The 24,663-nt window shown below is 59.4% G+C and overlaps 2 protein-coding genes across 13 annotated transcripts; one reads left to right on the forward strand and one right to left on the reverse strand.

Moving 5' to 3' along the window:
• Nucleotides 1-31: 31 nt before the first annotated feature.
• NCAPH2 (non-SMC condensin II complex subunit H2) lies at nucleotides 32-12,561 on the reverse strand. 11 transcript variants are annotated; one of them, XM_059681277.1, is made up of 22 exons: nucleotides 12,317-12,442; nucleotides 11,871-11,960; nucleotides 11,692-11,769; nucleotides 7,466-7,567; nucleotides 4,825-5,001; nucleotides 4,394-4,449; nucleotides 4,203-4,284; nucleotides 4,055-4,123; nucleotides 3,869-3,948; nucleotides 3,660-3,787; nucleotides 3,343-3,423; nucleotides 2,824-2,939; nucleotides 2,182-2,253; nucleotides 1,894-1,960; nucleotides 1,592-1,699; nucleotides 1,449-1,502; nucleotides 1,063-1,299; nucleotides 903-974; nucleotides 745-800; nucleotides 572-673; nucleotides 338-487; nucleotides 32-274 (listed from the first exon to the last, which is right to left on the reverse strand). In XM_059681277.1, the coding sequence occupies exons 3-22, from the start codon at nucleotides 11,743-11,745 to the stop codon at nucleotides 134-136; spliced, it is 2,004 nt and encodes a 667-aa protein (XP_059537260.1). In that variant the 5' UTR covers nucleotides 11,746-11,769; nucleotides 11,871-11,960; nucleotides 12,317-12,442; the 3' UTR covers nucleotides 32-133. The 11 variants fall into 11 exon arrangements, with proteins under 11 accessions (XP_059537260.1, XP_059537256.1, XP_059537255.1 ...); XM_059681273.1 differs by lacking the exons at nucleotides 11,692-11,769; nucleotides 11,871-11,960 and having other exon boundaries at nucleotides 745-797; nucleotides 903-971; nucleotides 1,063-1,152; nucleotides 1,225-1,299; nucleotides 12,317-12,560; XM_059681272.1 differs by lacking the exons at nucleotides 11,692-11,769; nucleotides 11,871-11,960 and having other exon boundaries at nucleotides 745-797; nucleotides 1,063-1,152; nucleotides 1,225-1,299; nucleotides 12,317-12,560.
• Nucleotides 12,562-12,717: 156 nt separating this feature from the next.
• On the forward strand, nucleotides 12,718-17,254 carry LMF2 (lipase maturation factor 2). 2 transcript variants are annotated; one of them, XM_059681267.1, is made up of 14 exons: nucleotides 12,719-12,885; nucleotides 13,373-13,626; nucleotides 13,766-13,794; nucleotides 13,936-14,153; nucleotides 14,229-14,407; nucleotides 14,789-14,930; nucleotides 15,080-15,214; nucleotides 15,287-15,392; nucleotides 15,479-15,575; nucleotides 15,659-15,841; nucleotides 15,947-16,115; nucleotides 16,201-16,312; nucleotides 16,393-16,489; nucleotides 16,585-17,254. In XM_059681267.1, the coding sequence occupies exons 1-14, from the start codon at nucleotides 12,792-12,794 to the stop codon at nucleotides 16,885-16,887; spliced, it is 2,118 nt and encodes a 705-aa protein (XP_059537250.1). In that variant the 5' UTR covers nucleotides 12,719-12,791; the 3' UTR covers nucleotides 16,888-17,254. The 2 variants fall into 2 exon arrangements, with proteins under 2 accessions (XP_059537251.1, XP_059537250.1); XM_059681268.1 differs by lacking the exons at nucleotides 15,947-16,115; nucleotides 16,201-16,312 and having other exon boundaries at nucleotides 12,718-12,885.
• Nucleotides 17,255-24,663: the final 7,409 nt, after the last annotated feature.

Raw genomic sequence — 24,663 nt, forward strand, 5'->3', positions numbered from 1 at the left:
TCTCTACACAGGAGCCTTTTAAAGGGATGGGTGGAGTGGCAACACCACTTTATTAGGCTGGGCCAGCCAGGAAGCAGGTGTGAAGTGAGCAGATAGATGTGTGCCCAACATCATGGGGGACAGGGCTGCCCACTCAGGGCTGAGCCATGGAGGGGGCGGTGTAGGTCTGGAAGCGCTTGTGGGCCCGCTGGTGCGTGAGCAGTCTCAGGGCCATGGTGTCCACAGCCGCCTCCAGCCCTGGCTGCTGGGTGATCTCTACCGTGTGGTCGTTGGCCTGTAAGGACAGGGTGTCAGCAGAGCCAGGGGCCACTCCCCACCCAGGCCCAGGGCCACTCACCAGTTGCAGAGAGGCCAGCATGGCGCGGCACACCTCAAAGGCAGGCTGGCCCGCCACCAGCTTCGCAAAGGGACACCACTGGTTGAGCTGACTGAACCTTGAGACCATCTGGTCCCCGTACAGGTGGATGTCAAAGGGCACGTGCTGCTCCTGCAAGAGGGAAGGCAAGGTCCTGGTCAAACCCTGCAAGCATCCGGCTCCATGCCCGAGCAGAAGCCGGCCCAGCCCTCTTACCTGCTCCTGGAGCAGGGGCTGGATGCTGTCCTCCCAGTCCCTGACACGCTGGCTCAGCTCCGTCTCCTGAACGAACTTCTGAGACGTGGTGATGAAGAGCTCCTAGGAGAGGACGGGAGCTGCTGCCTCTGTCAGAGCCATCACCCGGCTCCCCCCCTCCAACCGGGGCCTACCACGTTCCTCCGGACCAGCTCCTCGTAGCTCAGGGATGCCGGCATGGCCTCTGCTTCTGGAAAGGAGGGCAGTGGAGGTGTGGGCCACACCCTCCCTCCCCTCACCCTTGAGGAGCACCCTCAGGAGGGCCTGGCCCGCAGCCCACTCCTAGACCTACCCAGGTCTGCAGCGTCCTCAGGCTCTGCCCCGTCAGGCTCTGCGTACTCTTCAGGCTCTAGAAAGTCACCTGCTGGGAGGTGGGGTGGAACCAGCAGGAGGCAGGTCAGCAGGCAGCCTGTCCTGAGCCCTCTTCCTCCCGCCACCCTGTGAGCACCCACCTGCTGCCCCCAGCTCCTCCAGGGAGTCCTCCAGGCGGTCCTCCTCCACAGGCCACAGCCCCTCCTCATCCCTCGGCAGCCACCGCTTAGCTGCCTGTGCAGAGAATCTGTGAGCCACTGCTGTCTCCCACCACCCGGGGCTGTGAGGCCAGTGGCCAGTACTTGCCTCCCTCCTCTGCAGTTTCCGGAGGGTCTCCAGCTGCTCCCTCACGTGTTTCCAGTACAGAACCTCCATGTCTACACATAAAAGCTTCGTGAGGGGGTGCCCGCATCCTGCCTAGACCACCCTGGTCCACCTAGGGCCTTGGGCATCCCCAGGCGGAGGGGAGGAGGGCAGAGCATGGTGCCATGATCCCTCAGAGGAGCACACAGGGCCCCAGTCACACCTGCAAAGGACGGGCCCTTTTTCCGGAGCCTCCTGCTATCAGCATGGTCAGCATCTGCAGGAGAACTGGGTCGTCAGGAGCCAGACCAAGTCCCTTCCTGCCCCTCCTGCACGGGCCTGGCCCAGTCCCACACGCCCACTCACAGGTGGCCAGGTACCACTGGTGGAAGTCCTGCAGCTTGGCGGCCCCCTTCCTCTTGCGCTTCTGTCCCGGAACCTCCTCCACGCAGGCGGGCACGGAGTAGGGTTTACCTGGGGGGGCAAATGGACTGTGTCCGGGCACCACTGCAGGCCCCGGGGAAGGTCACCAACACCGCTGAGAGCCATCACACGAGGGAGCACAGCCCCACCAGGCTCTCCGTGGGTACAGGGCACACCCCACCCACCACCTGTACCCCCATGGACCCAGCCAGACAGTGGGTACAGCTGTCCCTCCCCCCAGTTACCTTTCTTGAAGGGCTTAGAGTCCAGGGAGCTGAAGGGGTCCAGGCTCTGCCAGGGGTCTGGGGTCTCCTAGGCACGGAGAACAAGGAGACTCAGGGAGATGGGGGACACACAGCCTTCCCCCAAGGCCAGCACTGAGGGCAATGACGGCCAGGGGACACTGGCCACGGGGAATCCAGGATCCAAGGGTGGAAGGGCCTCAGTCAGGTGGGAGTGAAGACGTGGGTGGTGGGGCCTCAGGCACACACCCTCCCTGCCAGTGGGCTCGGGTCGGGGCCCCACCATCTCACCTTCAGCTGGGACACAGGCTCCAGGGCCTCCCGCCTCTCCCTCAGCTCAAACCTCCTGGGCTGGGCAGTGCTCTGCAAAGAAATGGCCTCAGGGATGTCCCCTCCTGTGCTCTGGGGACAAATACTCTCCTGGAACCAGAGTATTTGAGCAGGAATTTCAAATAGTTCAAGGGCTAAAAGTAACACTGCTAGGAAAACCCCAGAGAACACAAACTAGTGAGCTAGCGGTCACGGGGAAAAACAAAACGGAAGAACACGGTAATATCCACGGAGCTACCAGCCAAAATGAACACTAACACGCTTCCTGTGTGAAGTTCGCGTCGTAAGGAAAAAAGGACGTCTTCGCTCTGGGGCCCGAGCACAGAGCCCACCCTTCGGGGCTGAGGGGACGGCAAAGGCCTCCAAGGTCCCCCTTCCTGCCAGCCTGCCCTCGGGAGGCAGCTCCAGAGACCAGCTGCCACCTGTGGCTACAGGGGCACCACAGGCTCAGCCAGCCCTGAGGAGCAGCAGCTGCTCTGCAGGGTGAGGCAAGGGGCAAGGAAGCCGCTGCCCAAGAGCTGGCTTAGGACACGTGGGGCTGCCCAAACCCAGGGCCTGCCCGAAGGACGGCTCAAGCTTTGCAGGCCTCAGTGTGTGCCCCACCTGCTGTGGGCTCCTGGACTCCTGGGGCTCCAGGGGGACCTCAGGGAGCTCTGCCACCCCCTCTGCTTCCTCATCCTCATCCCCACCTGCGGGCATCGGGCCTTCTGGAGACGTGCCTGGGCAGAGGAGCAAGAGACCCGTCAACCCGAGGAGCCCGCAGCCCAGGCAGCAGGTGAGGGCTGCCCCCTGGGCCGGGCGGCCCTCCCCCGTCTCGGCTGCTTCACTCATCAGCCCCAGAGCCCGGAGCAGGCGCCTCACTCGACGCGCTGTGCCGCTGGTTCCATCCTACTTCCGAGCTACTTTCCTCTCCACGTTGCCTCTGTGCCCGCCCAGAGGAATGGGCGGACAGGGCAGCGGGCTGAGTGGGGAACGAGGCCTGGGCACAAGGGCAGCTCCGAGGTCTCATGGCTCCCATGCCTCCCCAGCACGGGCATAGAGGGGTGAGCAGGCTGGGTCCGTTGAGCACAGAGTCCTGTCCCCACCCCCACTAGTCGGTCCACCAGGATGACCTCTTCTCACCTGACTCCTGGGAGATGCCGGGCACAGGGACCGGACTCCTGATCAGAGAGACTTCCATTGGCTGCTCATCAGCGCATCCAGCTGAGAGAGACGGCGTGAGACAGGTCAGCCCAGCCCCCGCCTCCCCCCAACTCTCCCAGGGACTCAAGAGCCAGGGCTGGGGAGGGAGAGCAGGGCCCTGCACTGAGCAGCTGTGGGCAGACGGGGCAGCAGAGGGACCAGCTCCAGCAGGCCGGCCTGTGGGGCAGGTGACTGGGGAGGGAGGATGCCAGTAAGGAGCCCCAGACCCACACCTAGGCCCACACCCGCGCCCTCACCCGTCCTGGGCAGCAGAGTCTCCCTGGGGGACAAGCCCACTGGCTCCAACATGAAGGCTCCTCGGGGGTGAGGGGTGCACGTGTTCATCCTAAAATCCTTCCGACTGGCCAGGACCTCCCCCTGACAGCTGTGCTGGCAAAAACACAGCCTCTGCAGAGACCATCCCCAGCAGCCGCCCTCCCCCACCAGGCCCAGGCCCGGCCCGAACCTGTACAAGGGGTGGCTGTTCTTGTCCATCTCATCCAGGGCTACCAGGGCCATGGGCAGGAGGGGGACGATGGCGACCTCCTGCACAGGGGCCGAGAGGGGGTGAGCGTGGGGACGAGAAGGGATGCCCACACTGTACAAGCAGCCCATCAGCTACGCTCACCCCACCTACGGGGAGGGCACTCACACAGGGGGCCTGCTCATTCCTCAGGTCCACATTAGCACGGGTGTCGGGCAGGTCATCCAGCGACAGGAACTGTGAGGAGACAGTGAGCTCAGCAGCGGCACCCAGCAGGCACCCAGCGGGCAGCAGCCAGGCAGCCAGGAAACCTCACCTCATCCTCCACCCGCTGGGAGGCCCTGGAGCTGGCGTCCCTGCTGGCCCCGTCTTCCTGCGCCGCGAGCTGCCTGGCCCTCCTGGGGGAGAATCAACGCGTGGGAGTTCGGAGGCTGCAGGGGCATCCCCAGCCACACGCAGGGCACACGGGCCTCCACCTCCTGGCTCGCGCCTCCAGGACGGACTCACCTCTTGCCAGAGATGAAATCGAGGGCCTGGTAGACCAGCGAGTAGAGGTATTCAACCTGGAGGCCGGAAGCAGGAGGTGAGGACGCAGACAGGAGCCCACCCACATACCCAGGGCAGACATCGTGCACAGAGAAGCCAGCTGTCCCCTCCCAAACCTCCGGCACAAGTCCTGCCAGTGTGGCCCTCAAGAGCACTTCTCCAGTTGGCCAGAACTGCTCTGACAGCCTCATGAGCGCCTCTCCCCCTCAAGGCTGTGCGTCCCGCCATGCGCCTCTGTGCACACCTGCCTGCGGGCGGTCCATTCCCTCCGTGGCCTCAGCCCACCTCCCGCCTCCACGAGTCTCTGGCACCTGACACCACTCCAGCCACAACCCAGGAGGCCCCACCCTTAGGGTGAGGGTGGGGATTTGGAGATGCTGACCACAACGCACCACCAGGGGGCGCGCATGCTGCCTCTGGGCCGGTGATCGGCAAACTGCAGCTCGGCTCGAGAGCCACATGCGGCTCTTTGGCCCCTTGAGTGTGGCTCTTCCACAAAATACCACGTGCGAGCGCATGTACAGGGCGACTGAAACTTCGTGGCCCATGCGCAGAAGTCGGTTTTCAGCCTGGGCGAGTCTATTTTGAAGTGCTGTTGATATTTGGCTCTGTTGACTGATGAGTTTGCGGACCACTGCTCTGGGCGAACCCTCTGCTGGGGGGCCTTTTCTCTCATGCACTGGACACTGACACCGTCGTGAGCAAGAGACCCCATTTATTAGGAATAATAAACGTGAACTTTCCTAAGTGTGTGCCACACACACAGAACCTTGCTTCACACTTCATCTCACGTAACCTGTCTGAATCAGGTGCCGCTACCATCCTTCCTTTATCAGAGAATAAACTCAGGGCGCACTCTCCCTCCCTCTCCCTCCCCCCCATGCATGCCTCTCCTAAATCCTCAGAGACCCCACGGGGCTTGCCGCCAGGGCAGCAGTGGGCAGCAGCGGCAGCTCTTCCCGGGCTCACCCACACCTGTCTCCAAGGCCCCCCTTTCTCTGGCCGCCAGTGAGCTGACAGCAGCCCCCCTAGGCCACCTCCCTCACTGTGACTTTTTGCTCCTCAGTGGCCACAGCAGCCCCACCTTGGCTCTCCTGTTGCTGCTTCTGTCCTAAGCCCTTCCTTGTTCCACTGCCCCCAGCTTTAATAAATGTGCTCTCAAAATAAAATTAAAATTAAAACATTAAAGAGAGAGAGAGTAAACTCAGGCGCAGAAACACAGTGACCTGGCGCAGTGCTGGGCCCAGGCAGCGCTGGCTCCCGGCGCCTGTGAGCCTAGTGCTGTGCTATCGAATACAGCAGCCACCAGCCACAGGTGGCTATAGCAACTTATATGAATTAACAGTTAATAAAACTCAAGATTCAACTTCCTTAGCCATGCTAGTCACAGCTGAAGGGGTCAGGAGCCACCTGCAGCCAGCGGTCCCCACCTGACCACAGATCCAGACCGTTCCCAAAGCCCGCTGGGCCGGCTCCAGAGCCCGAGACCCACCCCTCGGCTTCCCTGCAGCGACACCTCCGTTCCTGCCTCATCACGGATCTACCTGCCTATCCGTCCCCTTGTACTGGTGCGTTCCAAGTCAGTTGCAGACATTCCTTCTTAGGATACACACAGGAAAAAGGAACTTGGTTCAATGGGATTATCTAGGACAAAATCAGTAAAATCATAGGCTGTCTTAAAGCTCTGCAGTGCCCAGAGGCACACCCACCACACCCCGTGCCAGCCAACCACAAGCAGACTCCTATCCCTCTGTCTGCTGTGGACCCTGGAACCCAGCTCCTCCCAGCTCCTCTAACTCCTGCCTCCCACCCCAAACTCCCAACGCTGGATCAGCACCATGGCCCACTCGCCGCCCCCACCCCCAGCCCAGCCCCGGGGACCCCAAGCCCCCTGGGGAGGTGCCCAGCAGGTAAATTCCATCTCTATTAGACCACGCTTTCCATTCACCTTTTGTTTTGCATTCCCCTCAGCAAATACATTTATCGCTTGCCAAATTGCACTCTCCACATGTCCTATCCAGTAGCTGACTCTCAGTACCTAACTTAGAGCCTCCGTGACGGAAATTGGGGCCTTCGGCATCAACTCCCCAAATCCCTGCGTCCAACTTCTCTGCATCCATGTTTACATATCCCTCCAGTCTCCAGGGATGGGGCATAGCCATCCCTGACCCACTCTCACTTCTGGGATTCTGTTCATCTATTCTCCTCCCTCCCCCTCCCTCCGCCACCACTTCCCCAGCTGCCCTTCTACGGGTTAGCACCATGGTTCCCAATCCCCACTGTCAGAGAGGATGTTCTAAGAAATCCTGGTGCCTGCACCTCCCCCGTTCCAATGTATTCAGCCTGGGTAAGGCCCAGCCACTGGTAACGGCTGGGACAGTGGCCTCGGTTAACAACCGCGCTTTAGTTACTACCTCGTCTCTTTCCTCCCCTTTTCAATAAAATTTCTCAAGAGACGTCCACACTGACCTGGAGCACTTTCTCGTGCCTCTATTTCCTTCCGCCAGTGGTCCAGCCCTCCTCTCACTAAATCCCCGTGACCTGCAGACCCAGAAGGTACTTGGAAGTCTTTAGCGTATGGGTCCAATTCACTGAACTCAACATTTTTGGCCATTTTTCTTCCCTCTGGACATTGTCTACTGCTCTGACTTCCTGGCCAAGACATTTTCTCGATCACCATCTCTGACTTCCCCCTTGAGGACACTCCCTGAACACTGGCTCCCCAGGGTGCTCCCTCCCTTCTGCGTTCCCTCTCTCTACAACACACTCTCAGCCTGGGGGGCACACATGTGGGCTGGATGGTTCTCTGCAGCGTGGGGCTCTCCTGGACGTTGTCGGGTGTTTAGAAGCAGGCCCTGCGAGTTTAAATCCAAGCTCTTGTTCAGTGTTGAGATGGCGAGGAATCCGGGAAGGAGACAGGGGGCTGGCAAGGCAGGTCGGGGACGGAGTGAGCCGGCCACCTGCCCCGCAGCACACACGACCTCGGTCCTGCTAGCCCCTGAAACACCCAGGCCCGTGGCCAGGGATGCCCACCTTCTTACTGTAGACACAGGCGGAGCCCTGGATCAGCAGCGCTGCCTCCACAAAGTTCATTGTGGTTTTGCCTTCGTCAAAAGAAATGCAGATCTGGTCCAGCTGCAAGACACAAACCGGTTCTGGGGGAAGCCCTGCCTGTGCACCTCCCGCAGGAGCCCACCCACCGCCCCCCTCTGGCCCTCAGACTGACAGCTCTGGCTTTGCTTGGGGCTCACTTGTCTGCTGCTTTGGGAGGGTCTCTGTGCTTCCCCCCACTTCCTGTGACCTCTGAGCCTGGTATTTGGAAGAGGGAGACCCCAACCACACAGCCAGTGCTGCACACAGCTCCCTGAAGGTGCTCTATCCAAGTCAGGGCTGACTCAGACAGACTCAGACAGACCGGCAGGAAGACCCCGCACCCGAGAGAGGAAGGGGCCTGCAGGGGTGGGGAAGACAGAGACGAAACACCAATCCTTTGAGCAGAAAACTCAGGAAACACTTCCCAGTGAGTCCTCCTCCTCCTTCTGTGACCCCTGAACCCCAGCTCCTATCAACCACATGCCAACAACTCCCAACCCGTGCAGAGCAGCGCCCTCTCCTAAGTTCAGGTGCGTTCGTAGCTGCCCAGCAGGTATCTCCATCGAGACTCCCCCCAGCCTGGCCCCTCCTGCAGTCCCAGCCAACAGCTCTTCGAAGCCCTTACATGCCTGTCCAGCTCGGTGCCAGGAGCGCCCACCCCAGCCTGGCCCCACTCCTCTGCAGCCTCCCTCGGCTTCCTGCCGCCTGAGGAAGGTCTGGCCACGCCGAGTCTCCCCTCAGTGCACAGCGAGCAGCGTCCGGGCAATTCCAGCCTCCAGCGCGGCGCCTGATGCCGGCGCCCAATAAATGCTCGGTGGACAAAGGGGTGGCGTCGGCTAAGCCGAACACGCTTTGTGGTCCACTTTCCCAGGTGAAGGAAATGGCTTTTGGGGAAGAGCAGCCGCCACACAAAGGCAGTTTGCTGACAGGGTGCATGCACTTAGGAAAATGAGTCTGAGGTGATCGTATCCAAAGCGTAGGGCGTGCTGGGGGGTGAGGAAGACATTAGGCCTGTGGTGGTGCCAAGAAGGGGGTCTGGGCGGACCCCACCCGCGCAAGGCGGCTGCTCCTCACTCCGGAAGGAAAGAGGGAGCGCGTTGTTCCGGTCGGCGGGGAGGGAGAGGAAGCAGGCGCAGGACGGAGCGAACGGACGTTGTGCCTGAAGAAAGGGAACGCGGAGAGGGCGGCAGGGCCACCCAGACCCTGAGCAGCAAAGGTGGCCCTTCTCTTCGGTGATACTCTGGCCCCAGCTGGGCACCCACTCCCAGGACCTCACTCTCCATTCTCCTTCTATCGACTCCAGGTTGGACCTCCCATCTATGCCCAACCCTTTTGGATGGCTTACCTGAAAGCCACACTGAAACAGGTCCTCGCTAAGCCCTAGAGAGCCCCTCCCCAAACCACCTGCCCAGCATCCCAGGGCCTTAGCTCCCACCCTGTTCTCACCCCCCTCGCCCCATGCCCAGCGCCCAGCTCCCAGCTCCACCCTGGCCTGTCGGTTCCCGTCCACGGTCGCCCCGTTCCTCCAGCCCTTCCCTCCAGTCTCCTCTCACACCAGCCAGGGCTCGTCTGAGACATCAGCTAGACTACGTCGCTGCACCCACTCTTAGGGAAAACCCCAAGAGGCTAAGCAGAGCCCTCCACACTGACCCGCTTCCCTCTCCAGTGGCCCGCCCTCCCCTGCTGGCTGCACAGGACTCACGGCCTGCTTCCCACCTCAGGACCTTGAACAGTTCCCTGAACCTCACTGTGACTAAGCAACTCCTCATCCCAAAGTGAGGTCCCCCAGTCAAACTCTCCATAGAACCCGCGACCTTTCTTTCAAACGCTCGCCCGTCTGTGACTGTACAAAGGCGCCCGCAGCGGTGAGGAGGGCGACAGCTGGGACGTGGTGCAGTCACCTAACCTCTTTGGAGAACTAACACCAGCACCTGCACGGGCAGGGCTCCCGGGAGGGTTACGTGAGTTCATGTGTATAAAGCACACGAAACGGGGTGGCGGAGCACGTGCCAAATGTGTGACGCTCATTCCAGCTCCTGTGTGGACACCTAGGACCCAGCTCCCACAGAGTGCAGCGGGGACTATTTCCTCCCGATTTAATAGGTCCTGAGCATACAATGGACCAGGGTGTGGAAAGTCCAGCCGTTGGGCCTTATCATTGGGTCTGGCCCTGCCAAGGCATGAGGGGTGAGTTAGTTCAATGTTTGACCCAACAGAGCAGGCTAATGTTTAAGTGGATGAGTTTGTGTGGCCTGGGAATGGTGATAGCAACCTCCAAATGGCTCTTGGCAGAAAAAGCGTTCCCCACCCTGCAACAGACACTCAACAACAACGAATAAAGAAGTGGATGAAAGAAAACAGCTACGTAATAAAATCTGTTTAAAAAGAAAGAAGAACATTCCGGTAGCTGCGTGGAAAAAGAAGCAACACAAAACTAGAGTCAGGACGTGGGAGCAAGGGGAGGGGCAGGGCAGAGCAGGCCTGAAGAGCAGACAGGAGCAGGAGGCAGATTCAGCAGGCATCTCCAAGTTCCCTGCTCGAAACCTGAACCCACGGTCACCCGACCCAGCACAGCGCTCGGCATTTTCTCAGCAGAGTGCGTCCAAGCAGAGGTCCGCTGACATATCAAGTGTTCATTTAACAAGCGTTTATTCTGCACCTACTAAGTGCTGGACATTCTGTTAAGCAAAAGGAAAAGAGCATAAACATGGTCCCTGCCCTTGAAGAGTTTACATGTTAGGGTGGCAATAGACCCTAAAGAAGTTAATAGCTCATGATATGCATTCTATTCTTTATTTTTTGTTAATCCTCACCTGAGGATATTTTTTCCATTGATTTTTTAAATTATTATTGATTTCAGAGAGGAAGGGAAAGGGAGAGAGATAGAAACATCAATTATGAAAATCATTGATCAGCTACCTCCTGCACACCCCACACTGGGGATCGAGCCCTGCATCCTGGTCATATGCCCTGACCAGGAATTGAACTGTAACCTCCTGGTTCATAGGTTTACGCTCAACCACTGAGCCACGCCAACTGGGAGATTTTTTTTTTTTTTTTGAAAGATTGGAAGGGAGGGAGGGGGAGGGGGAGAGAGACACATTGATATGAGAGAGACACATCGACTGGTTGCCTCCCAAACGTTCCCCAAACAGGGCTGGGGATCGAACCTGCAACCCAGGTATGTGCCCTTGACTGGGAATCGAACCCAAGACCCTTCCGTGCACGGGTCAATTCTCTAACCACTTAGCACACTGGCCAGAGTGTGATAAACATTCTAAAGGACTATGATCGAGAGAACTATTTTAGATGGGATAGTCAGCTCACTTGAAACTGAGACATAAAGGATGCTAAGTAATCAGTCATAAAAACAACAACACACACACACAACCATACGGGGTGAAGAATGCACCCCAGCAGGAACAGGAAATACAAATACCCTCCGCCAAGCACGCACTCCGTCTTACAGGCTGACTGCCTCCAGACAGCAGGTGAAGAGCCCAAGTGAAGGCCAAGGACAGAAGCAGGACGAAGGCGGAGATGCAGAGGAGGAAGCTGGGTGCACCCTGAGAGCAATGGAAAGCCACGGAGGGGTGCCGGGCAGGGCAGTGCTCCCGCCCCCCCCAAGTTGTAGAGTCACACTTGCTGCTGGATGGGGCATGGACTGGACGGGGCCAAAGCAGCAGTGGGGAGACCAGGAAGGAAGGGAGGAAGGTTTTGCATGAGTCTGAGCCCGATGGTGGCCTGGACCACAGGAAAAGGAGAGAGGGATTCAAGCGAAATGCTGGTGGGATCACGCAGGCTTCGTGCGGGGCTGGATGTGGAGGGGGGGGTTTCACTAGATGAGCTCTTGGCTCTCACCTTCGGTTGAAGAGTGGTGCCGTTCGCCAACATCAGGAAGACTGGGATTTGCACATTTACTATATCTCCTTCGAATGACTCCCAAATGCACGCTCCCAGGTGGGACCTCCCATCAATGCCCAAACCTTTTGGGTGGCTGACCCGACAGTCACACTGCAGCAGGTCCACGCTAAGCCCGAGACTCTAGGGGGCCTAGAGGGTCCCCGCCCCAAGCCACCTACCCGGCATCCCAGGTGACATGTGAGATCCTGGGAATGCATGAGAATGTGGAGGGGAAACGAGTGAGGAGATGGCCCAGGGGGCACCTGCGGCGCTAGGCACGGAAGGTTGGGTGGGAAAGAAAAAGCGGGCACTGACATCGGACGAACAGGAGACACCGAAACCTGTTTCAAAAAGGAGGGCGTGGTCAACCCAACAGGTGCTGCAGAGCCGCACAGACGGCCCTTCCCGGGCGCCCGGGGTTTGACGGGATGGAGGTCGTTACCGATCAAGACGGGAGCAGCCCAAAACGTGAGAGCGAAAGTCAAGGGCGGAAGCGGAGCGGACAGCTCCTCGCGCTGCGGCACTCCGGGCACTGAGACAACATCGCATGTCAGTTACCGTTAAAGGTAAATTTTAAAACAGAAGGGAATTCTCCCATCCTGGCCCAGAGCTCTCACACACCCAACGTGCACACACACCCCATTGCATCGGGACCAATGCCGGTCCCACCTACTCCATCGACCGCGGAGCCCGCGCACGGGTAGCGAGCGACCTGTCATGACAGGCTCCCCTCGCAGCGATGGGGGCGGGGACGGCGCCGGGAAAAAACATCGAGCCCGAGGCCCAGCGCGGCCGGAGCGCCGGGTGCACCGACCCGGAGGGGGCGGACCGCCCGGAGCCCCCGGCCCGGCGCCCCGCCCGCCCAGCGCCTCCCCCGGCCGCCCTCACCTCCTCCAGATATTCGCCCAGCTGGGCCGCCACGTCCACCTCCCAGTTCTTGGTGAGGTCGCGGATGGGCTGCAGGAGGTGGGCGAAGCGCGCCTCCACGTCCTCCATGCCCGGCAGCGGCTGGGGCGGCCCGGGGCCCGCGGGGTTGGCTTCGAGGGGGGCCAGCGCCCTCAGCCCGCCACCACTTCTGGCGCCATTTTGCGGCTCCCGCCCAGGACGGCGCGAAGCGCGCGGCGCCGGGCGCACACCTATGACGCACGCGCCTAGGCGACCCCGGGCGCTGCGCCACCTACGCGCCGGAAGTGCCTCGGCGCGCTGGGGGCGGAGCAGGCTAGGGGGCGGGGCGTGCGCCGCAGGGGGTGGGGCGTACGCTGCAGGGGGCGGGGCCAGGGCGGGGACTCGCAGTTGCCGCCGGCCGGGCGGGGCGGCGCCGGGTGGACTCGCGGGCTCGCGTCCAGCGGACCGCGTAGCGGACATGGCGGGCTCCCGGCTCCCGCGGCAGCTTTTCCTCCAGGGCGTGGCTGCCGTCTTCTTGTTCGCCTTCGCCTCCCTCTACACGCAGATCCCGGGTGAGGGCGCCGATCGCGGGACAGCCCCCTCCCGCGCCCAGCGTCCTCCCATCTCCCCGCCGACCCTACCGTCCTGGGCGGGAGCGCAGTCCAGGCCTGGATGCGGGGATGGGGGCTGCGTTCGTGTCCTGCGGGCCGCAGAGTGGGGGGGGGGGCGGTAGGGGGGCTTGCCATGGTCCTTTCCCGTAGGAAGCAGGGCCCCGAGGTGGGGCCCGACCTGGTGGGGTAGGTAGGACTCGGGCTCTCACCTGGAGGAGAGGGGAACGGGACCTGCCCGCTGGGAGGCCCTGGCTGGGGAGCCCGCGTGGGGTCGGGTGCCTGGCCTGGCGAGGGGAGCGGTCACCGGGTTCTGACACGTGTCTGAGAGCCTGCGTCCCGGCCTGGGGGGGGTCGGGAAGGACTGGCTGCGGGTTGGGACCTGGGGAGGCAGACACGCGGGCCCTGGGGCGGGGGGAGTCCGCCCTCGCAGGACTGTGCCCTCCCACAGGCCTGTATGGCACCGAGGGCATCCTGCCCGCCCGACGGACACTGCGGCCCCAGGGCAAGGGGCCGTGGCAGCAGCTGTGGGAGACCCCGACGCTGCTGTGGGAGGCGCCCCGCCTGGGGCTGGACACAGCACAGGGCCTGGAGCTGCTGACCCTGCTGGGCACCCTGCTGGCCCTGGGCGCCCTGCTGCTGCGCCGGCTGCGCCACCTCCTCGTCTACCTGCTGCTCTGGGCCGCCTACCTGTCCGCCTGCCAGGCACGTGGGGGTTGCCTGCCTTCCCCTCACCACTGGGAACCTGGTCCCCAGCTGACTTCAGCCCCATCCACCCTCCCCCATCCCTCGCTGCCTCCCCAGACATACACCCCCTGCGCCCTGACAGCCCTTCTCCCTGCAGGTGGGCCAGGTGTTTCTCTATTTCCAGTGGTGAGTGACTGGGTGTGGGGCTTCAGGAGGCTGGGGGGCGGGCGACGGGATGGGGGGTCGGCCTCTCCTGGGGGGAAGGGCCCTCTGAGGGGAGCAGCCTTGATGGGGAGGGGCTCTCTGTGCTCTTCCTTCTCCCTGTAGGGATTCCCTGCTGCTGGAGACTGGCTTCCTGGCGGTGCTGGTGGCCCCCCTGAGGCAGCCCTCCCACCATAAGCAGCCCCCCCAGGGTGGGATGGCAGGGGCCTCGCCCCACGAAGGCCTCCCCTTCTGGCTCGTGCGCTGGCTGCTGTTTCGCCTCATGTTCGCCTCGGGTGTGGTCAAGCTGACCAGCCGCTGCCCCACGTGGTGGGGGCTCACTGGTGAGGGTCCCCGCCTGCACAGGGGGCAGTCCCGGGGGCCGCGGCCCAGCCCTGACCACCCACCGCCCCCCGCAGCCCTCACCTACCACTACGAGACGCAGTGCCTGCCCACGCCTGCCGCCTGGGTCGCCCACCACCTGCCCGTCTGGCTGCATAGGCTCAGCGTGGTGGCCACCTTCCTCATCGAGATCGCGGTGCCCCCTCTGTTCTTCGCCCCTGCTCGCCGCCTGCGCCTGGCCGCCTTCTACTCCCAGGTGAGTGGGCCACCCGCCCTCAGGAAGCAGGCGGGAATTGGGCCTCCTGTGGGGGACTGGGTCGCCGCCGCCGGCAGTCAGGAGGTCTCCTGCCAGAGGCCAGGTTAGCTCTAGGTAGGAAGGTGTGCCTGTGGGGCAGAGCCCGGCCTCGCTGGAGGATGTCGGGCTCAGGTCGGCAGGGGCATGAGGTGTGCTGCGCTTGCGTTTTCTCCAATGGTGTTGGGGAGCCGTGGTCGATAGGAGCAGAGGGGACAGAACAGAGGCCAGGGGCGCTGCAGAGGGGGAAGGAGGCCTGCAGGAGAGACCTAGGCGTGGGGGGCAGGCTCTGAAGGGCCCAGACGGGGGCGCTGGTTGGAGTTCTGAGCACAGACCCTCCGGCAGGTCTTGCTGCAAGTCCTGATTATCATCACTGGGAACTACAACTTCTTCAACCTGCTCACCCTCGTGCTCACCACCTCCCTGCTGGATGACAGGCACCTAGCGGCCGAGGCTGGCAACAGCCGTCGCAAGAAGACACCTGCCTGTGAGTGTCACCCGTCCCAGCAGCCAGCCGTCCTCACCCAGGTCTCCTTCCCCCAGCAGTCCCCACTGGCCTCTGCTCTAGCTCCCCAGCCTCCTGGCTGCCCACCCTCCGCCCTGTTCCCAGCTGGCCAGGACTGTCTTGCCCCGCAGCCTGGCCCAAGGCCCTGCTGGCCCTGCCGGCCCTGTTGCTGGAACTGGCCGTCTACGGGCTGCTGGCCTACGGCACCGTGCACTACTTTGGCCTGGAGGTCGACTGGGAGCAGCGCACCATCCACTCTAGAACCAGTGAGTGCCAGCTGGGTGCCGGGGGCAGGGGCTGGACTGGGCTTCCTGTCCTCACACCCCTTCTTTCCACAGCCTTCACCTTCCACCAGTTTTCCCAGTGGCTGAAGATGGTGACCCTACCCACCATGTGGCTAGGGGGCGCCTCCCTCGCCTGGGAGCTGCTGGCCGCCCTCTGGAGGTAAGTGCAGGGGGCGGGGGGAGGGGCGGCGTGGGCGGTAGAGCTGTGCAGAGCAGGGCTGACGGCACTTGGCCCCTGACCCTCAGGTGGACCCAGGTGCAAGGGTCGCTACGAAAGCTCTGGACTGCAGTCCAGCTGTCCATCCTTGGCACTGCCACCGTGGCCATGTTCCTGGTCAGCCTGGTGGGTAGCACTTCACAGGGCATCGGGGGAGGGGCCGGGCGGGGCGGGGGGAGCAGCACTGAGCCTCCGCCCACCGCCTCCAGGTGCCGTACTCCTACATGGAGCCCTCCACCCACGGGCGCCTCTGGACCGGGGCCCACCGCCTGTTTGGCGCCGTGGAGCACCTGCAGCTGGCCAACTCCTACGGCCTCTTCCGACGGATGACCGGCCTGGGGGGGCGGCCCGAGGTGGTGCTGGAGGGCAGCTATGACAAGCAACACTGGACGGTGAGCACTCCACGGGCGGGGAGCCCAAGGGGGATGGGGTGGGCGGGGGGATGGGGGGAAACCAGGTCTAGCTGCTCCCCCAACCCGGCTGGGTGTGGCGCACAGGAGATTGAGTTCATGTACAAGCCTGGGAACGTGAGCCGGCCGCCCCCCCTCGTGGCGCCCCACCAGCCGCGCCTCGATTGGCAGATGTGGTTCGCGGCCCTGGGCCCGCACACGCACAGCCCGTGGTTCACGAGCCTGGTGCTCTGCCTGCTGCAGGGCAATGAGCCAGGTGAGGCTGGAGCAGAGGGTCGGGCTTGCTGGGGGGCTTGCGGGCAGGGCTGGGGGAGCAGCCAGCTGAGCCCACTCCCCCGCAGTGATCCGCCTCATCCAGAGCGACATGGCCAGGTACCCCTTCCACCAGCAGCCACCCACCTACGTGCGAGCCCAGCGCTATAAGTACTGGTTCTCACAGCCCGGGGAGCAGGGGTAAGGCTGGGGCACCCGGCGGGGGCTGGGGGCTGGGGGCTCGGGGCTCCCCATCGCCTGAGCTCCCCGTCCTGTTTCAGCCAGTGGTGGCGACGCCAGTGGGTGGAGGAATTCTTCCCCCCCGTGTCCCTGGGGGACCCGACACTGGACACGCTACTCAGGCAGTTTGGTCTCCAGGTAGGAAGGTGCTAGCCAGGCTGGGGGTGCTGACAAGGATGACCTCCACCCCCAGGGACGACCCCTACTGACCCCCCTCAATCCTGCCCCCACAGGACAAGAGCCCACGCCGGGCCCGCAGCTCCAGCAACGCCCTTGCCCAGGCCCTCCAGTGGGTACGGAAACAGCTGTCGCCCCTGGAGGCCCCCACCCTGCTCTGGGGACTCATCCTCGCGGTGGGGGCCGTCAGGGTCCTGCAGGCTCTGCTGGGGCCCCGCCCCTCCCGAGCCTCCCCTCCCCCCAGGGAAGAGAAGCACAGGCCGGCACCCAAGAAGGAGCCAGGATCGGCCACGGACCAGGCGGCACCAGCCCCCAACAGCAGCAACAGTGGCTCCCAGACTGCCCGGCGGAAAAAGTAGCCGTGTTCCGTCTCCCACACGTCCGGAGGGTCGGCAGCCCCCCACCTCTGGCCTCTGAAGCTGGACGTGGCCCAGCCACAGTGCCTTCGCCAGTGGTCCTGGCAGACGCAGGCTGAGGTGCCGCCCAGGGGCAGGCTCTGGCTGCCCTGCTGCTTCAAGGGTCCACTTGTCCCCCACTGCGCCGACCACGTCCCTTCCCAGGGCCCCCTCTGGCCTGGACAGTGGCCCCGGAGGCGGGTGTGACCAGCTCGGAGCCCTTCCCAGGACGTGGTGCAGGACGGGGGGTCCAAGTCTGCAGAGGCCGGAGCCTGATGCCAGCCCAGCCCATCATTTGGTTCACGAACCAATAAAGGTTCTTCATGCTTGACCCGTGCTGCCTCCTTCCACAGGGAGGCCTGCGGACAGGCCTCTGCTGTGGGCACAGCCCAGCTGCTGTCCAGCTGTTGCTGACCCGGCTCCTTGGGTGTCTTTGCTCTGCCCTCCTCAGTGTTCCCCTCTGTAAAATGGACACAAGGGCCTGGTCTGGCACCGCTCAGGGCTCCAAGCCTCAGCCAGCACAGCCTGGCCCACCTGTCAGGTCTGCACTTCAGAGCTGCGAGGCCAGTCAGGGAAGGTGGGGCCTGGAACCCACCCAAACCCAGCCCCGTCTCCTGCTCCAGCTCCTCAGGTCACTGCCCTTGGGAAAGAAATGAAGACTTAGACAGAGCACTGGGCACTGCTTGGGCCAGACCAGAAAGAAGGCGAGGTGGGCCGGGGGCCGGGAGCCGCAGGTGGCCGGTCAGGGAAGGTCTGAGCACCACTGAGCGGAGGGAAGACCTGAGAGGCCAGAGCAGGAGAGGGTGCGGTCGGGAGGAGAAGAGGAGCCGGGACCCTGGGTCAGGCGGAGGAGGGCACCGTCCAGGTTTCCATTTGGGGGTTGGTTGTCAATCAGGTCACTGCCATCTGTGGGCACTTGCAGCTCAGCCTTCCCTCTGCCCCTCCACCCCCACCCTGCAGGCTCACCACAGAGCCCCGGACAGCTTGCCCAGGTGTGCCCAGCTCCTCTCCACATCACTGACAGCCTCTGACAAACCCACAGCCACTGGTGGACTCAGGTGGACCTGCGACCTGAGTTTTCGGGTGGGTTCAAAAGTGCTCTGGCCCTGGCCAATGTGGCTCGGTGGGTTGGGCATCATTGTGGGCACTGAAAGGTTGCCAATTTGATGCCTGGTCAGGGCATGTGCCCGGGTTTTGTTGGTCTGGACCCCAGTGGGGGCGTGCAGGAGGCAGCCAATCCATGATTCTCATCGATCTATCTCTCTCTCCCCCTCTCTCTTCCTCTCTGAAATCAATAAAAATATATACATTTTAAAATGCTCTGGCCCTAGCCAGTTTGGCTCGATGGACAGAGTGTCAGCCTGCGGACTGAAGGGTCCTGGGTTCGATTCCTGGTCAGGTCACATGCCCAGGATGCAAGCTTAATCCCTAGTAGGGGGCATGCAAGAGGCAGTTAATGATGTTTGCAGGCGGCTGAGCCACGGGCCTGTCTATACAGGGCGCTGCCGGCTTCCACCGACTCTGGCCACTGGACTTGGCCGTTCTCAGGTCCAGCGGTTCCCCCGCACCTGTTCCGCACAGCCCTGCAGCCTCCCGGTCAGCAGCCCTTTCCCGGCAGAGGTGAGCGCCGGCTCAGCCAGTGGCGGAGGCGCTCAGCACAGCCACGTGGCTGCCGTGTCCAAGTGCTGCCGGTGTCTGGGAACCACGTTCCACAAGGAGCATCACAGGAGGCACCCAGACACCGGCAGCTGCAGCAGTTTCACCGGGGCTGCTGGGGGCAGGAGTGAGACGCACTTCACCCGTCGGCCCTGGAAGCTGTACTGTGGGCTCAACACAGGCATCTTCGCAGGCTCAGTGGCTGAGCATCGACCTATGAACCAGGAGGTCACAGTTCGATTCCCCGTCAGGGCACATGCCCAGGTTGCAGGCTCGATCCCCAGTGTGGGGCCTGCAGGAGGCAGCTGATCAATATTTCTATCTCTCTACCCCCTCCCTCTCTCTAAAATCAATTATATATATATATATATATATATATATATATATATATATATATATATATATATATATATATGTATATATATATATGTGTGTGTATATATATATATATACATATATATATATATATATATATATATATTTTTTTTTTTTTTTTTTTTTTTTAATGTTGACTGGCATCCATGGACCCAGTCATCTGGTCCAGGACACCTTTATTCTTAAAAGTTATGGAGGACTCCAAAGAGCTTCTGTTTATGAGGGTTATATCTATCAATATTTACCGCCCTGGAAATTAAACAGAAATTCTTTACATATTTACTTATTGACTTTATTTAAACATAAAATAAATTCATAACATGTTCCAATAATAACAAATGTTTAATGCAAATTAACTATTCCCCACAATAGTAAGTGAGAAGAGTGGCATAGTTTTACATTTTTGCCAAATCATCTTTAATGCCTGACTTCTCGTATCTGCTTCTGGTCAACCTGTTCCAATATCTCCTTGGTCGAAATACATGACGAACATCGGGCCTCACACCGATATGTAGTTGGAAAGGGAAGAGTATTTTAGAATATTCTCCAGGCGTTGCACATATTCTGACTCCACATCATGACTCTAAGGAGTCGTTTCTTAGGGGCTCGTTGCAATGTGGGGTGTGAAGCCATGCCAGAGAAGTTTCTGTTCTCTGTCACATGACAATCCACTGGTGCATTTTGCATGATTTTGGAGCATCACATGTGGGTCATTTGGAAAATAATAGTTCATGGAATTATGCAGATCTTCTGAATGTTGACACATCCGTCCTATTGTACAATCTCAAAAAAAATCATGTTCATTAATATCACCGTCCATCTCATCAGAAAAGCCTGTAACTATGAGTCAAGTTCACAGCAGTGGACAGTGATGGACACGCCTGCTGGTCTCAGTCTATTGATAGTAGCGCTGTCAGCCAGAAATGCCTGGGGGACACTCAGCTGGGCCCACTCACCTGGCCCAGGTGAGTTTCCCACAAACATCTCCCCTTCCCAAACCTGAGTTACCACCGGACAGATCCTTGTGGCTATTACGATCGCAATGTGACCTTCATGAATAACCACTGGGAAACTTTGAAAAAAAAGTTTATTTCTCACAGGACATGCCAGGGTGCACACAGCAAGGTGAGAGAGAGCACTCCAGGCTGGGGGGCTGTTTTTATCGCATCGAGGTGGGTCCTAGGGTTTTCTGGGCTCGCTGTTCGGTAAAGTTAAAGCATAAGAGGAGTAATTAGAGTGAAGGAAGAGATATAAAAGACAAGTAACTAGAATGGTCAGTTACCAAAATCAACCAATATCTCTTACAACAAAGGAGCCTGGTTGGAGGGAGTTGGCCCTCTACCCAGTCCTGTGGCTGCGTTGTGTCTATTCCAGACGCCGCCTCTAAGCCAGGCCTCTTTGAAAGGGGTCTCTGCAATCTGAGCTTAAGTCAGGCACTTGCTACAAAAGCCAAATGTCACGGCATTCACTACACACAATTTCCCCAAAATCCTAGTATTTGCTCAGAAGCTAAATGTTACCGTTGGCAACCAATGCTGTCCTTGTCTTCCTGAAGTGACAGTGTCCTCTTCTTCAAGTGTAAAAAGATGCCTGCTGGCCCTGGCCAGGGACCTTGGTTGGTTGGAGTATCGCACCAATAGGCCAAGGTTGCTGTTTCGATCCCTGGTCAGGGCACATGCAAGAATCAACCAATGAGTGCATCAATAAGAGCGGCAAGTCAAGGTTTCTCTCTCTCTTTTTCTCACTCTCACCCTTTCTCTCTCTAAAATAAATAAAATAAGTAGCCCTAGCTGGTTTGGCTCAGTGGATAGAGCGTCAGCCTGTGGACTCAAGGGTCACAGGTTCAATTCCAGTCAAGAACACATACCCGGGTCACGGGCTCCATCCCTAGTAGGGGGCATGCAGGAGGCAGCCAATCAATAATTCTCTCTCATCATTGATGTTTATAGTTCTCTCTCCCTCTCCCTTCTTCTCTGAAGTCAATAAAAATATATGAAAATAGATAAAATCCTATGTAATAAAGCGGTAATATGCAAATTGATCCTCATTCCATCACGCCATCACAAGATGGCTGTGCCCACAGCGGAGGTGGGGAGGGGGACCTGAGGCTGCGACCCCCCACCCGATGGGGCTTGATGGGGGGCCTCAGGCTGTGCCCTCCACCTGGCAGGGCTTTACGGAGGTGGGGCTGGCTGGGTCTGGGTCTCACGTGATTTCAAGGTGCATGCAGGTGGGTGGGGACTTGACTCTGGGTCCCGCGGTGCGCCCCAGACTCTGACAGGAGAAAGATTTTCATATACATTTTACTAATTTTCTTTCATCTCTGGCACTTCTATTATAGAGAAAGGGCAAATAGCAATATGAAAATATTTCCTCTAATTCCCTTTTAATGTGCACAGATTTCATGCACCAGGCCACTAGTAAGTAAATCAATAATAACATTTTTAAAAAAGAAAAGAAAGACAGCCTGCTAAGTAGCCAAGACTGAATGACTGTGGTTTATCTATCGGTCCAGGGCACATGCCCAGGTTGAGCTGGAAACTCAACCACCCAAGGACTTTTCCTTGAGGCAACTGTCATGTTTCGTACTCAGCAGAAGCATTCTTCTCATTTTTTGTCACACGAAAGATAAAAAAAAAAAAAGACCCATATTCAAGGATAGAGAATTAAAAAAAATAGTAACTTACTCCTTGGTCAAAGACATTCTTTTTTAAAAAATATATTTTTATTGATTTGTGAGAGGAAGGGAGAGGAAGAGAGAGATAGAGACATCAATGATGAGAGAGAATCTTTGATCGGCTGCCTCCTGCACGCCTCCCACTGAGCCCGCAACCCCGGCCTGTGCCGATTCCCGTGACCTCTGGCCGGTCAAAGACATTCTTGAGCAAATGACCTTTTCTTAACTGGTGGTGTGAGGCCTGAAGGACACAGGACTAGTGCTTTGGGGCACCGTCTGGATCTGTGCAGGTCGGCAGCCATTTACCACTATTGCATGTATGTTGTCATGGTGAATGTCATCCCAGTGACAAGGGCGAATAATGTCTCAGTATATCGCACCAGCATCGACTCTCCGGGCCCGGAAAGGTTCTTGCGCTCTTCAGAACCGCTGTCGGAGCACAAATCAGCCTTGGGCATGGGCTGGCGTTGAGGGCTGGCGTTGAGGGCCTTGGACTTGTCATTGTATTTTCGTGGGCCGTTTGCACCTTTAGAAGCAACCACCCTTCCTCTAGGGCCGCTCAAAGTCCCCAAACCACAGCAAGTCCCTAGAGTCACCAAAGGAGAAGAACATTTTTTTAGGGGGGGCGGGGGGGGGGGGAAGGGCGGGGGATTTCCAGGCTGTTGTAGACAGAGAATCTATTGGAGGAAACTTGGAGTTGAAAGTGTCGTGGCTTTCCATTGGCTGAGCTGGGGCAGTCTTTCATTGGCTGAGTAGTTGCCCATCTTCTTGCCGGGTAAACGAGGGCTAGGCCGAGAGCTCCTGGACGGACCCTACAACTCCATCTGTTTATTAATCTTCACCCCCTAACAGCTCCTCCGTCCAGAGTAGCAAAGGCCCTGATTTGCTGCTCTGCTCCCGCAGGGCATGGCTGCCGGTTTCCAACACCAGTAGGGTTTCCCAACTGCCGGCCCCAACAGGCCTGGAAACAGATCTACACTCTCTGTTACCTGCACCCCACTTTCTCAGAGTAAACTGGCTCCTTTAAAGAGAAATGTTACCGATTGGAAGGGTGTTGGCCGACCAATGAGGGGCTGCTGCCCTAATTGCAAAGGAAGAGCTGGAGGAGGGGTGGAGGGCGGGGGGCAGAGGGGTCAGGGGGTTGGATGCAGCACGGCTGGAGGGAGAGCCAAGCTTGCCCTCGGTGGGCTCCTTAACTGTCCCAATGCCCCAAGGCCCCCACAGAGGCCCGACAGTCCCCTGGGTGGGCAGAACCCTAACCCTCCCCCAATCTGGGCCAGTTTAGGGTCTGACAGGGGTACAAGGAGGCTCTGGGGACAGGGATAAAGGCGGCTGCTCCCACCCTGCACTGGGGAGGCGCCACAGGGGTGGCATCAGGATGGCCACTTTGGACCCAGAGGGGCAGCCCACCGAGCACTGCCCTCCCCCAGCTCTGGGGCTCATTCTTCTCCTCCCCACCCCAGCCTCCTGCCAGACCTGCCTGCTCGCTGACCTGACCTCCGGGAGGCAGAGGCCCGTCCACCCTGAGGCGTGCCCTCCATGGCCCCATCGCCCAGGTCTCAGCGAGACTCAGCTCCCCCCTCCCTGCCTCGCCGGCCCCCACACACCCATGGAGCAACTCCAGGAGGGACCCACTCGACGTCCTGTACCTGCGCCTGCCCTGCCCGATCTCACAGGCTGGGAGGGCGGTGGAGAAGGGCAGCCACCCCTCCTCCCCGGTGCTGCCCAGCGATGGAGGGAGCAGGTCAGGTCAGAGTTTCCTGAGAGGAGAAGAGCTTGACCTTGTTCTCTCCTGAGGTCAGTGCACAGGGGCTCTGGGCACACGGGAGGGACAGTGGGGTGTGGGCAGGACAGGGAGCTGGGCTGAGCACAGCCTGAGCCGGGCAGGAAGGGCTGCAGCCTGCACCTCTGATGGCCACAATGAGAGGTCAGAGTGGAGGTGGACATTCAAGAGGTGATGGAGTTTTCAGCCCCTACGCGTGGATTTGAAATACCGTTTCCCACTCAAAGAAGCCAGGGTTCCTTGAACATCGTCCCATACACAAGGGTGCGGGTTCCATTCCCAGTCAGGGCGCATGCAGGGTTTTGGGTTTGATCCCCAGTCCGGGTGCTATGGGAGGCAACCGATTGATGTTTCTCTCTCACATCAATGTCTCTCTCCCTCCCTCTCTCTCTCCCCCCTCCCACATATATCCTATATAATAAGAGGTAATGTGCAAATTGACCGTCACACCCTCGTCCACAAGATGGCCACCCCCATGTCATCACAAGATGGCCGGCAGGGGAGGGCAGTTGGGGACAATCAGGCCAGTAGGGGAGCAGTTAGGTGTCGATCAGGTTGGCAGAGGAGTGGTTAGGGGGTGATCAGGCTGGCAGGCAGGCAGGCAAGCAGTTAGGAGCCAGCAGTCCCGGATTGTGAGAGGGAAGTCTGAATGCCGATTAGGCCAGGGATCGGGCCTAAACCTGCAGTCGGACATCCCCCAAGGGGTCCCAGATTGGAGAGGGTGCAGGCCGGGCTGAGGGACACCCCTCTAGTGCACAAATTTTTGTGCATCAGGCCTCTAGTGTATATTTATATTATTTATATTTATAATTTATATTTATATTGAAAAATAAAAAGAAACCAGGTCTGGGGCAGCCTCTGTGTAAGCTGATAAATGTCCCCCCAAAACATGTCCACACCAAACCCTTGGAACTTGTGTGACCTTATTTGGGGAAAAAATCTTGCAGAGCCTGACTGGTGTGGCTCAGTGGTTGAGCATCCACCTGTGACCCAGAAGGTCACGGTTCAATTCCCAGTCAGGGCACATGCCTGGGTTGTGGGCTTGATCCCCAGTACGGGGTGAGCAGGAGGCAGCCAATGAATGATTCTCTCTCATCATTGATGTTTCTATCTCTCTATACCTCTCCCTCCTTCTCTGAAATCAATAAAAACATATATTTTAAAAATAAAATAAAGAATCTTGCAGACATGATTAAGGATCTTGAGGTCATCCTCGATCATGGGGTGTGGGGACTAAATGTCATGAGAA

The sequence above is a fragment of the Myotis daubentonii genome, chromosome 2, assembly GCF_963259705.1.
Source record: "Myotis daubentonii chromosome 2, mMyoDau2.1, whole genome shotgun sequence".
NCBI classification, from domain to species: domain Eukaryota; kingdom Metazoa; phylum Chordata; class Mammalia; order Chiroptera; family Vespertilionidae; genus Myotis; species Myotis daubentonii.